This window comes from Belonocnema kinseyi, chromosome 5 (genome assembly GCF_010883055.1).
Source record: "Belonocnema kinseyi isolate 2016_QV_RU_SX_M_011 chromosome 5, B_treatae_v1, whole genome shotgun sequence".
Taxonomy (NCBI): Eukaryota; Metazoa; Arthropoda; class Insecta; order Hymenoptera; family Cynipidae; genus Belonocnema; species Belonocnema kinseyi.
In genome coordinates, this window is record NC_046661.1 from 41,561,123 (window position 1) to 41,576,665 (window position 15,543).

General features: G+C 31.4%; 1 protein-coding gene across 7 annotated transcripts in view; it reads right to left on the reverse strand.

Annotated features, from left to right (window-relative positions):
- Positions 1-3,030: 3,030 nt before the first annotated feature.
- The window catches only part of LOC117172955 (protein ABHD18), a 31,266-nt gene continuing 18,753 nt past the window's right edge, over positions 3,031-15,543 (reverse strand). For 5 of the 7 annotated variants that reach the window (XM_033361268.1, XM_033361262.1, XM_033361261.1 and 2 more), the window contains 2 exons: positions 13,927-14,212; positions 3,031-4,412 (listed from right to left, as the gene is read on the reverse strand). In XM_033361268.1, coding sequence (XP_033217159.1) covers positions 4,352-4,412; positions 13,927-14,212 — 347 coding nt within the window. In that variant the 3' untranslated portion in view covers positions 3,031-4,351. Of the gene's footprint in view, positions 4,413-9,776; positions 9,897-13,926; positions 14,213-15,543 lie in introns of those variants that run through there. The other 2 variants (XM_033361263.1, XM_033361264.1) reach the window with 2 other exon arrangements.

The following is a 15,543-nucleotide window of genomic DNA, read 5'->3' on the forward strand; positions in this document are numbered from 1 at the left end:
AAACATAAAAGGCTGAAGTTTTGACTGGCGTCATTTGAAGGATCAAGCTCGACGAAAATGGTTCACATTAGTGAATACTAATGCCATCTCTTAGAATTTTCACTTACTTATCAGACTGCCTAGTATTTAGAAAGAAGAAGAAAGGATTGGTGAAGCCGTGGTGGGATAGGGAATGCAAAATGATGAAGAGAAAGGTGAAAAAGAAGTACAGGAAGTGGAAGGAAGGAACCGCGAAAAGGGAGAGGTACATAGAAATGAGGAAGGAGTTTAGGGCGATGTGTAAAAAGAAAAAGCAGGAAAAGGAAGCTTTTTACAAATGTATCAATTATCAACTATCTATCAACTATCGAATAAACTTTCACATTAAAAAATTCAAATTTTGAGAACGTATTTTTGGATCTCCTGAAAATTCTTTTTCTTAGCATTTAATGGTTCTACCATGACGCCCCTCAATTATTAAACAAATCATTAAACTATTAAGGCTTCCCATTTAAATTTGTTCAATTTTCGACAATTTCAAACCATACAATTTCGAAAAAGTTGTCCATTCTGAATGAGCATCTAAATATTTCTTAATTTTAAAGTCATGTTTGCAGGTCTTTATTATTAATATAACAATATTAAATGGTATGTTTGAAAATAACTTATACATGTTTACTTCGAAATTTATAATTATTTAACTTTGAACACTTTCCATCTGCAAAGGTACCTTTTTTAAGAGATTGTGATACTTCGTCGTTTGGTAAATCGGGTTCAGGGTCCTCGGCTTTTTTTCCACAAAAATGAAAATTTTTAAAACTCAATTCGGAGATACATTTAAATATTATAACGGACGTGTCCCCGGACTCTCTTGTTTGGGATAATAAAAAAAATGTATTGTGCTAAATAAAATTTGTATGCATGTGCACTATTTTGAGGTTAAAATATGAAAATACACACACATATCAAATTTAGCAAAAGTTAATTTTTTTAATTAACCCACAAAAAAGAGTCCGGGTACGTCCGTTAGCATGTTGGCTATCATTCCCCAGATTTTTAAGACAAAATCTTTATCATTGTAGGAAAATCTCCGGGAGAATCTAACACTGTTAAAATCGGTACTAATTCCTAAGCGCCACACAAATTAATCAAATTTAGCAGAATTAAATTTTTTGAATTAACCCACAAAACTAAAGCCCGGGACTTCCGTTAGAATGTTCGCTATGATATCTTAAATTTTTAAGACTAAACCTTTATTATTGTAGGAAACAAGCCGAGGGAATCTAACACTGGTAAAATCTATAATTTTCTAAGTGTCTTAACGTTTTTTTAAGCATTTAATTTTGAACAGAATCAGAATTGTTCGTTCGTAAAGATTTCCATAACAAAGTATGTTTCAATTTTAGGTATTATAGTTTAATTCTAAAGTCTTTAATTACCTAATGTATGTTTAGTGAATCGACATGAAACGTTTTACTGCAAAATTGTTGAACTTTCAACACTCTTAATTTTTAATTGTTTAAGCCTTCAAAACTGTATGTAAAAGTTTATAAGGGTAAAAGCTATCACAGGGTTCCCATGCAGCCCCTTAACCCTGCTATCGGGGGGGTCTATTGTTTCGTCCAAATCGAGAGCTGGCGGAGTACAGTCTTCTTCAACAAGATGCAAGGTTCGCACTGCGAACCCTTCACAGTACCCAACATCGCGATATACTAGGAAGGGAGAGAGAGAGAGACACTAGGAAAGGAAGAAAACGCAGTGCAGGACTACATATTAAGGGGCCCGCCATCTTTTTTGTTCGAACATTGAATAGTTTGGTTGAAAATTCATCACTTGTGGAAACTGAAACAATTTCATATTATAAATTAATTTTGATTTGTTAAAAATTTCTTCTTTTGACACTTTAATTATTTGTAACTCAAAATATATATGTTTCTTTTAACAATTCATTGCATGTATTTAAACGATACATTATTCCTCCCTAAATGGGGATAGAAATACATTGATGGCTTATAAAATACTAAGATATTCATATAGGAGGCACTTTTTGAACCATTTGAACAGAATTTATCTCGGGGACCTATTAGGGCATACAAAAGTATTAGTGGCGACTTGTTTATAGCGGCGACTAGACTAACTAGATCGGTCTTTACACATTCTACGAATTTCGTAAATCCTAAGGACAAAAATATTCACACTCAAAATATTGAGTCGCTCTGGTCCAACATTAAACGGAATCTGCGTAGGCGACTCGGGAAAATGTCAGTTAAGAATATTGAACATTACCTGATTGAGTATGTTTGGAGAAACACATACACCTCCAACGAAGAATTGTTCCTCAGTATTTTAGAAGCAATGAAGTATTTCTATCCCAATGAGGACTGCCGTATCAAGCAGCAGACAGTCAAGCACAATCGGCCCTTTTCAGGGCCAAAACATTTTTCTAAGGAAGGAATAATGTATTGTTAGAATGCATGCAATGAATTGTTAAAAGAAAAATATATTTTTTTTAGTTACAAATAATTAAAGTATCAACAGAAAATAAGAAATTTGTAACGAATCAAATTAATTTATAATATGAAATTGTTTCAGTTTCCACAAGTGATTAATTTTCAACCAAACTATGCAATGTTCAATCAAATAAGATGACGAGGCCTCTTAATATGTAATCCTGCACTGTGTTTCCTTTCTTCTCCTTTTCCTAGTGTCTCTCTTTCTCTTTCTATTGTATCACGATGGTGGATACTGTGTAGGGTTCGCAGTGCGAACTTTGCATCTTATTGAAAAAGACTGTACCGACAGCGCTCGACTCGGCCGAAACAATAGGCCCCCCCCCGACGGAAGGGCTAAGGGGCTGGATGGGAACCCTGTGTTAACTTTTACCCGTTTATAATTTAAAAATTAACAATTATAAATTAAGACTAAAAATTAAGATTTTTAAAAATAACTATCTTTAGAATTACGCATTGTGAACTGAATGACTTGATACACCTATATTAATAAATTAATTGGTATAACAATAGAGTAAATAAAAAACGTCATTGTCCGATATTTTCGTGAAATTAAATTATTATATTTTGCTCATAACAGATTTTATATATACACTCGTTAAAAAATTCTTTGCTACAAGGGTATAAAGTCCTAAATCTCAATAATGTGTATTATGATAGTTCTGAAAAAAGTGTATCAAAAATATTTATTATTGAAGATCGATCAAGGCCACAAGATCGTTAACTTGAAATTGCAAAAATGAAAACATTTTGAAAACTGTTGAAAATTTAAGGTTTCTTATATTAACATGAATGATCAGATTGATCTTTAAATCACGAGACTTGATTTTACATTTGTCAGTTACTTTAAAACTGAAGGGTTCGCGATCTAAACCTGTTAACTACTTATGGTGTCTTATGTGAAATACGTGTTTTTTCTCAAATCGGCTCAGTTTACTCGCAGAATAGGCCAATGAGACACATGTGAGTGTGTGTGCAACTAAGTGTGTGCGTGTGTGTCGAAAGTTATTTGTGGCTATTCTCACGTCAGCGTCGATGTTGTCGTCTAAAAATTACTGTAAAGACAAAGGTGAGCGACGCGTCTCGATTACTGTCAGGAAATTTTTGTAATAAACTTTTCGAAATTTCTACAATCACATCTATATTCGGCATGCGATTCCAAACATTTTGACATATAAAACTTTTCCGCAGCTTGACAAACAACATAGAAGAATACGAGCTCGGAAAAAACAATGCAAAATCAGCGGTAGAACACTGCAGATAACAGGTTTAAAGCGCTGGAACCCTTGTATATAACATATGAAGAACTTTCACTTGTCATATAACGCTCAAATAACAACGATTTTACTTCGCCGTGTAAAATTTCTGAAATGTCAGTTAACAGATTTAGACCGGGTACCCTTCAAATGTATTCAAAGTTTGATTTTCAATTTGTGCGATTTTATGTGACCTCAAACGAACTACACTTTTTAAATCTTTAGAAAAATCGTATCTTATGGTCACTATTAAATTAGTAAACCATAACCGTATTACGATAAATTTTCAGAAATAAAAAACAGGTTTTCAATCAGAACTACCTTGACTGACTTCATCATTGAAATCATACAATTATATATTAACTGATTACAAAACAAGGTAACAATCATTATTGTACATTTGAGGCAGTTTCATGATTGAAAATAGGTGTTCACCTTCGAAACTAGTTTTAAATTGTTTACCGCTTTTTGCTTCTTAAATATTTTATTAACAAAACTTTATTAAAAATAGAGACAAAAATTGAGAAATTCCACTAAACTCCGCTGCAGTGAATGAAAGAGTTCCTTTTCTAAAATTGATTTCTTCTGAGAAGCAAGTACGCTTCATTAACTTTTGTCAATCGGATATTTTTTTAAAGATCGTTGGAAGGCTTCAGCAATTGTCGACCTAAAAAAGTAAATAATAAAAAATTGCCCTTAGAATAATAATACATAGAAGCGTAATAGTACTGTACAGCAAAAATCAGTAAATTTAAACGTGAATGTCAAATCGTAAATAAATTATTAAAATTTAAGAAATTAAATTCAGAATATATTAAAATTAAAATTTATCTGTAACGTTCAACAATGAAATTAAGTAGTTAACTACGAAATTATTGGAAATTAAAAAGAAATTTAAAAAGCAAGATGTCTTCTTTTTCTTTCCTCTTTTATTATTATTTTTCAATTAAATGGGAAAATTTTCAAAAAATTCAAAAAACCCTAAATTTAATGTTATTGCTTTTATTTAGTGAAATTTCATGCGATATTACATTTCGAATACTTTAAACTGCACTGAGGAACGTTTGTGCACGGTGAGCTACTAGCAAATTTAAATGAGACCAACATGCCGAAAAAAACTGTCTCGGCACATTTGTTCTAAATCATTTCAGCACAATAAAAAAAAAGTCAAAAGAAGAAAAATATTTCTTTTTCAATGCCCTACAAGATTATCATAACAACTTTTTTAATTTTTTTGAAAAATCGAAATTTCAAATGACAGCATAAAAAAATAAGGGAAAATCAAGAATTACATTTTGCGATTAAACTATGGAAAGTAGGTGAAAAGATGGCAAGACAAAAATGGTCAATTTTAAAAAGTTCCACAAATTTTTTATAGATCACTTTTTGATAGCATGCGTATTTTGTGTTTTAATCGTGAAAAACTATATTAACAGTAAAAAATCAGCCCACTGTGTGAGCACATTCTCATCACAACTTTTGTTTTTTACATTCTCATCAGAGAAGGTATTAGATTTGTGTAAAATTTGACCCCCCTCCCCCAATTTTCGTCAAATGTCCACGTTTTGAGACCCCCGTGAATCAGAAAAACAGGTTTTTACGAATTTGCCTGCCTGTCTCGTTGCGTGTTGGGTGTGTGTGTCTAGATTTTTAGTTCGTTAGCACGGTAACTTTCGAAAGAATTGACAGACTAGATTGGCCTTTGGTATAATCTTTTAGTGTCCTAAAATAAAGGTCAAGTTCGTTAGCCAGCCATTTTGGATGAAAATTTCATATTCAAAAATACTCTGTACGGATATTCATAGCATTCAAACAGACGTAAAATTTATTCTAATCACTTTTTTTATAAACCCAAAATTTACCAGAATTATAGCATTTACAAAACTACATTTTTTCATTCATATATTTCACAGTATTTGAAAGATTCTTAATTATGTAAATGCATTTTCAAATATATATATATAACCTATCTCACGGTCGTGGGACGTGGTTGTGGCTGAAATTTTACCGCGATTTCGCTGGGAGCGGGTGCAATTTTCCAGGTTAGCACCCGCTCCCGGCGAAATCCTGCGGTTGACCTTATGACAAATTTTTAATTATTTATATATATAAGAAGAAATGACTTTTTTTGGTTAAAATATCGTACAGCCCACAAATATTCACCAATTTGGACAACGAAATTTGAAAAAAAGCGAATAAAACTTCTAAGAGAGTTATTGAGCCCGATTGTTGAATTAGGCTTTCAAACTTTTTATAGATAAACAAATATGACGAAAAAAATGGCCATTTCTTCTATTTGACGTTCCCGATGATCGTGAATAACAGAAACATTTACAAAAAAATGTTAATAAACAAACTATTTGCTGAACAAATTTTTTCTACGACAAATAAACCTCTCTCGGATTTGAAAACTGAAGAACTACAAGGGGAATCAAATCTGAAAAATACTTGTTTTATTGACAGTGTTCCCGATCCCCCATCCACGGTCAAGAGAGCTACCAGAACGAGGCAACATAGTTCTGGTTCCTCATCTTCTACTTCCTCTGACAGTCAGATTACCAGATTTCTTAGCTTGGGGTCGGGAAAATCGAATAAACAGGCGAGCAGGACCGGGAACCCGGTTTCCTAGCTAGTGGTGGTAGAGAGTTCAGAGTAGGTATATAGCTTGTGTTGTAAGTATAGCTTCTCGAGCAGTGGTCGGCATGCTCCTCACAAAGTCAGGCTACCCTGACCGGGCTGACCAACGACCTACTTTCTGGTCAGGTACCTGCGAGCTTGGCAAACCGTCCCCTTTTTCATGGGTCCTTTGTTAGAAAATGGAAAAAAATTTGAGATTAAAAAATTCTTAATTTTGCAATCAGTGATTTCAAAGTAATATATTTGGAATCTACGTATTTTTCCGATTCCAAAGACATGTAATTTGTCTATAAAGGTTCAAAATTTAAGAAGTATTCAGTATAAAATTGAATATTAAGCTGAAGTTTTTTGATATTAAACTCCGTCAAATATTTAACTTTTTTCGGCAAGTAATATATCATTGAAATCGAAAACATTCGTAGATGCTGATTATGCTATTTTCAAATTGATAGCTGAAAAATTAAAAAAATTTAAACTTCCTTACTTTGACATGCCTGTAAACAAAAGACTCCTGCTGGAGTAAGCTCACTCACACTGAGGTCCATGAATAGACCGCAAAGTAGTAGAAAAAATTAGGTTGGGGCGCGCCTGACCATACCTGAAAACTGAGCAAAAAGTTTGCTGACCACTGTTCTAGAGACAGTAATACAGGAAGACCCAGCAGAGGTTTAGCTATAATGTTAATCGCTCATATTTCGGTTATGAAATTTTAGACATTACTTTTAATTTGATTTTTATTAAGTGTTAGCACCGAGCCTTTAAATGTATTGTTGGTAATGTTTACTTCAAGTCGTCGTTAGGTTGCCAGGCTCTTGTCAAAGCGTTGGAGATTTTGATTGATAGAATTTGCTCCTTGTATCTTAATATCCCAATTTTTTTGGGGGGTTATTTTAACTCTCGTATAGGGGAACTGAATCAGTTAACTGATGAATCTTTACCCGAAGATGTGATATTTTCTCCTTTCCGTTTAGCATTGAACAAAGAGATCCACCCAAGAGGTGAGCCATTAATAAATTGTTTGGAGGGGTAAAATTTAGTTGTTTTGAATGGCAGATCTGAAAATGATACCCCAGCACAATATACTTTCATAGGTCATCAGGGTAAAAGTCAATGACCCAGAAGAGGTTTTCCCCTTTGAGAATTGTAGTCTTGAACCACGGTCGATAACGATGGGCGCCCCGATACCGCGTGTAGAGTGAAGGTAACAGCTAGCTTGGTGGTTGATTACAAATACAGTTACAAAAACGCAGACAGGGTATGTCAATTCTCTCTGCTTTTTGCTCCATTTCGCAACGTATTTCGCAAAATTTGGGGACACCATCATCAAGACCTGGCCCTTTGAAACATCGTTTGGTCTCTAGAATTATTCAAAACCCCGGATATTCGACAAGTTTTCTTTCTTTCGTTCACAAATCCTTCGGAAAAAATATATATGCAATCAGTGACGTACCTATAAAAAAAAATCAAAGTCGGATTGAAGCAACACCCTTAAAAAAACATTTTTTTAAACAAATAAAATTTCTGTTAATAATTAAAAATTACTTTAAAATTATGGTAATATTATTATACTGGACTAGACCAACAATAATAATTCTTGGGAAAATAAAAAATAAAATGTTCTAAGGACAATAGGGGATCTGTGTATTACGAACTGCTGAAACCTGGTGACACGATTACTGGCGAACGGTACCGACAACAATTAATTAAATTATATTAAGCATTGAAGGAGAAATAGCAGAATACGCGCAAAGACGCGAGAAAGTCTTTTTGCAACATGACAATGCACGGCCTCATGTTACGAAACCATTCAAAAACTATTTGGAAAACATTAAATGGGACATCCTACCCCACCCGCCGTATTTACCGGACTTGGCCCCATCGGACTACCACTTATTCCGATCGATGCAGCACGGACATTCAGAAAAATATTTCCAGTCTTACGAAGAAGTGAGAATTTGGCTCGATGAATGGTTGGCCTCAAAAAATGAACGGTTCGTTTGGACAGGAATCCATGCATTGCCAGAAAAATGGGGGAACGTTGTAGAAAAGGATGGCCAATACTTTGATTATTAAGTTAATTCTTATTGTTATGTAAACAAACGGCCAAATTCTGCGGAAAAATCGACATTATTAACCGAAACACCTATTAATTATACACCGGATGCAAGCTATTTTTCAATATTCGATATCTTTGGTGCTAGTGTGAAGTTTGCACCCGAAAGTTTCAATATTAATAACTTTTGCAATTTTAACCAAAAAGAGTCGAAAGTTGACCAACAAACACCAACAAACGATTACAAAAATAAAAAATGTGATATTTCCAAATTAGTGAAAATTGGGGTGCAAACTTCACAAGGGTGCCCACTCACATAGGCATAGTGGCGAAATAATAATAGTAATTGCTACGTCTTCTAGGCGGCGCTCGTGTGATGAAGGATTCGAAATGAACTTGAGCCAAAAAAATATCTTTGCTTGAGATTACTTGAATAAATGATAGAAGTTCTATCGTCTGCTCAAGTTCACTGTAGCTGCAAGAATTGTTATTTTTTTGCGTGATGAACTTGGATTCACAAAGGATTTTTACCAATAACACAAGCCAAAAATTGAACAAAATTAAATCGATCAAATGCAGTCAAGTGCTAAACTCTGTTGGAATCGTTATACGATAGAACGATTCCAACAGACTTTAATATTTGATTTCATTTGATCGACGATCGATTTGATTTTGTTCAATTTTTGTTTTGTGTTATTGGTTATTATTATTCATGTATTTATAGCAGAAAGAGAAGTGAACATAACCTAAACATCAGGGTAAGAAGGGACCACGCACTGAATGACTGAATACTTTCAAAGACTTTCCAAACTTTTCAATCCATTTCCTTTTGAGGTAACACTCACGAGTACACTTCACCTCGCTGCTTATCATTAATTTTGGTAACTGGTCATGTGCATTCCCAAATTAGTGCTTTTTTGTGTACGTTTCACTCAGCTTGTTGCGAGACGCGCACTCCGGTATCCGCTCAAATCGTAAAATTCCACATAAGATTAATATTATCAATTTATTTAAAAATTCAACTGTTTGGTTTTAAATTAACTTTTCTGTTGAAATTTTATATGTTCAAGTTAAAAATGATGATAAATTGGAAAAACTGTTCAAACCATTTAAATTATTTTTTGATTAAAAATTTTATTTTCTTAAAAAAAATTTTTTTTAATTAAAAAGTTTTAACGTTAGTTAAGGTATGAGAAATTAAATGTTATCCTTTTAAACAAAATGTTAATATGCTGGTATGAATTTGATTAAAAAATAAATCAAAATACATTTATTATGCTTTATAAATATATATTTTGGTTTTTTAATGTTTTCTATAATTGTAAGTAAATTGTACCATTTTATTTTGATAAACCCCATTGGATTTTCGTTGTCCCATTATTGGCTAGTTTTCTGTCCCACTTCAGGACACACTCCAAAATTCGTGTCCCAACTTTGTAAATATCCATTTATATTAATTATCTATAAAATTAATAATTACTTTTTGTACTAATCGATAAAATACTGTATTAACCTCTTATTATAACGGCTTTTGTACAAAAAATTACAATTTCCCATTTTAAAATTGTGTTCATGTGGGTTAGCTTTTCGCAACTGTCACAGTAATGGTCGGTTTGCCTCACCTTCTCATTATGATGAGAATGTGAAAAATAAAAAGCAACATCAAATTCTTGAGAAAGCAGTCGCTAATAAGCTAAGATAATAATTATTTATGAATTATGTCATGCTTCAAGGGATGAATTCACTGTCATTCTTGAAAATAACAGTTAAAAAATTGTATAGTGGCTATGTCCTAGTGGAGATGACTTACTTCAGACAAAAAAATTAAAGCAATACATGTTAGATCCTTTATTGAAGATAAAACTTTCAACGTTTCGAGAGTATAACACTCTCCTCATTAGGAATAAAACTTCATGAAGGTCGATTTAAGTTGTAAAATTAAAAGAACCATCCTCTCATGTTCTAATTCTCAATTAATTAGTTTGTTAAAAAATAAATAAATAAAAACATTTATTTATAATAAAAATATTAAGAAATTTAATGAGATAGTTATTAAAATGAAACAACATGAAAACAAAAAAAAAGGAAATTTGACATTTTGTTGCAAATAAGGCTAGAAAATATAATTCAATTGTTATGTTACCTGGATGCCATTTCTGATATTTGTTAAAACATTTTGTTATAAAATTTTCGGTTAGGATTAATGTTTCGTTAAAAATTGTGAAGAATGCTCAATTTTATATCAATAAAATCGTTTTAAAAACTAAGGAGCAGAAATTTGCGTTCTGTTCTATTTTAACATTTGACATTGAGAACGAAAAAATAGAGAGAGATGGTATGCAAAGGATAAGATATCAGTAGTGTAACTATAATTTCGAAGTATAAGGTTCAATAGGAAATAATATGGAAGTTGAATATAATTGATAATTTCATCTAATTGATTATTTAACTAGTAAGAATAGGAGTATGAAAAATTTGGAAACCAAATCAAAGAATCTAAGATTATGTTATATAAAGAACTATAATGTTTGATATCAGTTACTAAATTCAGGCATTTATCACCACCATTCTTAATAAAGAACATTTCAGCTACCAATCTTTTAAATTTATTAGGCTCATGGTGTAGAACTTGAACATTTATCTATTCTATTTCATGACCAGTCTGAAACTGGTGTTTTGCTATCACTTTATGGTTTTTTCTATATGACACTTTTCATATTCTAAACATTCAATTTTATAAACTACATTTTTTAATTAAAATTGTCCAAAACATCTTTACCTAATTTTATGAAACTGTTAAATTTGGAATCAACTCTAAAAACTGTTTTAATATCAAAACCTTTCAGAATTCTTTTTATTTAAAACGATAAACTACCATGGAACGGAATAGACACGAAAAATTTGCACTCAAAATAATTTACTGTTCCTAAGTTTAAGTGTGATGTATCGTTTTCTTGAAATGTTTTTAATTTGCCTTTAATATGTACTTGAACAAATTCCTTAGGATAATTATTTAGAAACAAAATATTTTCAATGAAACCAATATTAGTTTTGTGAAAAGACTCATGTGATAATTTATACATAGTGTCAATTAAAATTTTAACAGTAGCTATTTTATGTTGAAATTGATGCTTAAAAAGAAAATTTATATATCTACCTGAATAAGTGCCCTTCCTATACCAATCAGTAATGATAGTTCCATCATTAGTTTATATAACTTTAACATTTAAAAACAGTAAAGAATTATCAGTTTCCATTTCATAAGTAAATTTTAATCTTGAATAATAAGAATTAAAGTTTGATAAAACGTACTTTAATTTGTTTTTTGGTAAAATCATGAAAATGTCATCGACATACCTAAAAAACGTGTGTAGATTGAAATCTAAATTATTAATAAGAGTATATTCTAAGTCTTGCATGACTAAATCTGCAAAAATAGGTGAAATTGGAGAGCCCATGGGAGTACCATGAACCTGTCTATAATAATCATTGTTAAATTGGAAAACTGTTTTCGTCATTAAGAATTCTATTCATTTTTCAAATTCATTTAATGGTAAGTCAGTAATTGGAACATTTGTGAATAAAGATTAAACATCTAGTGAATCCATCATGTGATCTAGAGGAATAGTTCGTTTAGTGATTATGTTTTTGAATTCAAAAGAATTTTTTACTTGCGTTTTTGGAGTTATTAAGAGCATGTGGTACTTAGAAAATTGTCGATTTTACCAGTTTTAGGTTCCCCCGGCTTTTTTCTAGAATAATAAATAGTTTGTCTTAAAAATTTGGGAAATGATAGCGAACATGCTAACGGACGTCCCCACACACTTTTTTTTGTGTTTTTTTTATCAAAAAATGTTTGATATTGCTAACAACGTGCGTGTATATTTCGAGGTTATGTGTGGTACAATTCACCCGAGCGCAAAGATATTATAATCTTTGCCCGAGCGTTACTTCCAAACTACACAATATTTTTGGCCGAAAACTTTGGACTTACAAATAAACATAGTAACTAACCTCCCGGAACTAACCTTGTTTGCAGGCAATCAAAAAAGTTTATTTCATAAATAATTTCCAGATTATTAAAAAGGCAGAGATGAAAAACGACGTAACCTCAAAATAATGTATATGCATACAATTTTTATTTAGCACAATAAATTTTTTTTGTTATTATCTCTCAAAAAGAGTCCGGGGACGTCCGTTGTGATATTTTATAGCATTTTGGAATTCAGTTTTTAAAAATTTTCATTTTTGTGGACAAAGAGCCGGGGAAACTGTAAGTATCACATGCCCTTAAGGATTCTTTAAATATGTTATTAAAAAGTTTTGCCATTTTAAAAGTTGGAGAATTAATTAAAGAAACAACAGGACGCACAGGACAATTCGGTTTATGTAATTTGGGTAAACCATATATTCTTGGGATGTTTGTAATGTGAACCAAAATATCCTTTCGTTCTATTTTTTCTCACAAATAACCCCTGGTTCTCCAAAAGTCTAATAATTTTAAAGTTTTTCTTTTCAGTTCAATTTCTGGATTAATATTTAACTTTTTATGTACTGTGATATCATTTAATAATTCATTCATTCGTTACTAAGACGCTTTTTGATTGTACAGCATTTGAAACATTATATTGATTTTGTAAAATATTGGTATAAATATTATAAGATAAAACATTTCTTAACTTGATCTTAGTATTGTTAAGAGTATTTTTAAGAAATTCTAAGTGACAGTTTAAATCTTTAATCTCGTTATTCAATAAACGACGTTCCAAAGAACGCCAAATTTTCTTTTCTTTTTGTTCTCATGTCGTTTACTTTTAATAACTATCTCATTAAATTTCACAATATTTTTATGATAAAAAAAGGTTTTTTTTATTTTTTAACAGACTAATTAATTGAGAATTAGAACATGAGAGGATGGTTCTTTTAATTTTACAACTTAAACCGACCTTAATGAAGTTTTATTCCGGACGAGGAGAGTGTTATACTCTCGAAAAGTTGAAAGTTTTATCTTCAATAAAGGATCTAACATCTATTCCTTTAATTTTTTTCTGAAGTAAGCCATCTCCACTAGGAAATAACCACTATACAATATAAACACAACTCACACGAAAGAACACCAAGAGCATATCAACAAGATTGATTTACAATAAGTATAGTTAAAGAATTATTATTTCAAAACTGCATGTTTTAAATTAAGAAATAAAAATTCTTTCAAATTCATGAAAGAAATTCAATTATAAACTAAAATAATCATTTAGAGGCTTTTATATTTTTAGGGATGCACTCATGGATATTATTAAAGTTTACGGATAAAAAAGTCATGAATCGGGAGCTAGAAATCAAAAAAATTAAAAAAACAAAATTGCAAATTTTCATACTCAAATTAAGTGTTCAAATTAGACTACTTTTAACTTGGAAAATGCAGGTAACAAACTTATATAATTAATTATTTAATTAAAATATGTAATTTAAAAAAACAAAACAAAAATACCTAAATAATTTCTGATGTAAGAGGTAGGCACTAATGTGGCCGGCATCGATATATCGAACCTCTGCACCCGGCCAAATTTCTTCCAGGCTCATGCATCCTTCTCGAGGGACATAAGCGTCGTTTCTGGCACATACTGCAATTATCAATTCTGTGTCCACGGGAGTCTCAAAATTCCTGAGATGCGTACATTCGTCCATTATTCCTCTCATAAATTGCAATGCCTCATGCTCCCGCCACTTACTGTCTGAAAATAGGGGGTGTTTCGACACAGGAAATAAGCACACCCCTAAATCACAAACCAAACACTTCAATCATGCTTTTAAACTTCAAAATGGGGCTTATGAAAAACAAGCGCCAACTCAGGTTGATCATTAAAATCTGGGAGAAAAAATCCCTGAAATTTTATGGGATTTTACGGCTTAAAAATTGTTTAATTCAATACTTCAAAACTTAGAACAATTTAAAATTTCAAGTTTTTTAAAAATTGAACTTTAAAGTAAAGAATTGAAATTTGAACAATTAAAAATAAAGCTTTCTACAAGTCTCTTATATCATCTTCAGAAAGTTCCTGATTGCCAGATTAAGACCTACATTTGTGAATAATTGAATATTTAAATTGTTTCACAACAAGCACAGATACTTTTAGTTCTATTTGAAATGCTATAAATCCTTTTTGTAAACAAATTTCAAATAGATTATTTAAAAATTTACCGCTAACATACACATGAGATTTAATTTTTCAAATTGTTACTTAATAAGGGTTCTATATAAACTTCGTTTTAAAAATTTGAAATTATGTGATTGCAGAAGTTTAAATTTGGATTTTTCCATGAATGTTGTGACTTAAAAATTATTCAATTTTAGGAGATATCAGCATAAAAAATATAAAATTATTCAATATAAAAAAAACTTGAATTTAAAAATGCTAATTTTAAGAGTTAAAAATCGTTAAATTGGAAAATTTTTGAACCTTAATGCAAGTATGGATACACTGTAAAAAAAGATTTGTGTAAAATTACCAGGTTTCGGAAAATGACATATTGTATCATTGTAAATATCACACACTTCACTGTGTGATTTTACAAAAGTATGTGAAATTACATCCTATAGCGATGTAAATAAAAGGACCCTCGAACAGAAGTGTAATATTACACACTCGATAAAAATAAAATTACACATTCCCTCGTACGAACTTTACATTCAGAAGGGAAAATTCAGTCGCAGCGTGTAAAAAGACCATGCGTCGGTTAAATCACTTTCCTGTGATTGAAAATTACATCGAGATTTTTAACTGTACCAAAGATCTTTAATTTTACCCAGGTGGAAACTGCAAACAATTTTATTTATAATTAATTTTAAATTTAGAATAATTAATTATATAATATGTGAATACGAAAGCGTCTCTCGTGTTCGTTGTTTATCGATGCCTTCATCCTTCAATTTTGAAGCATTTTTATTCTTAATGTGAGGAAATTGACAGCTACGAGGGTAGTTCAATAAGTCCTTAGAATGACTAACAGATGGCGCGCGAATCGCTCCAAATCTTCTGTTTTCAGTCAGCACCACTCCCGACTAGATATATGGTGCAGTCACAGTCCACATCTTCTGAGTTTACGT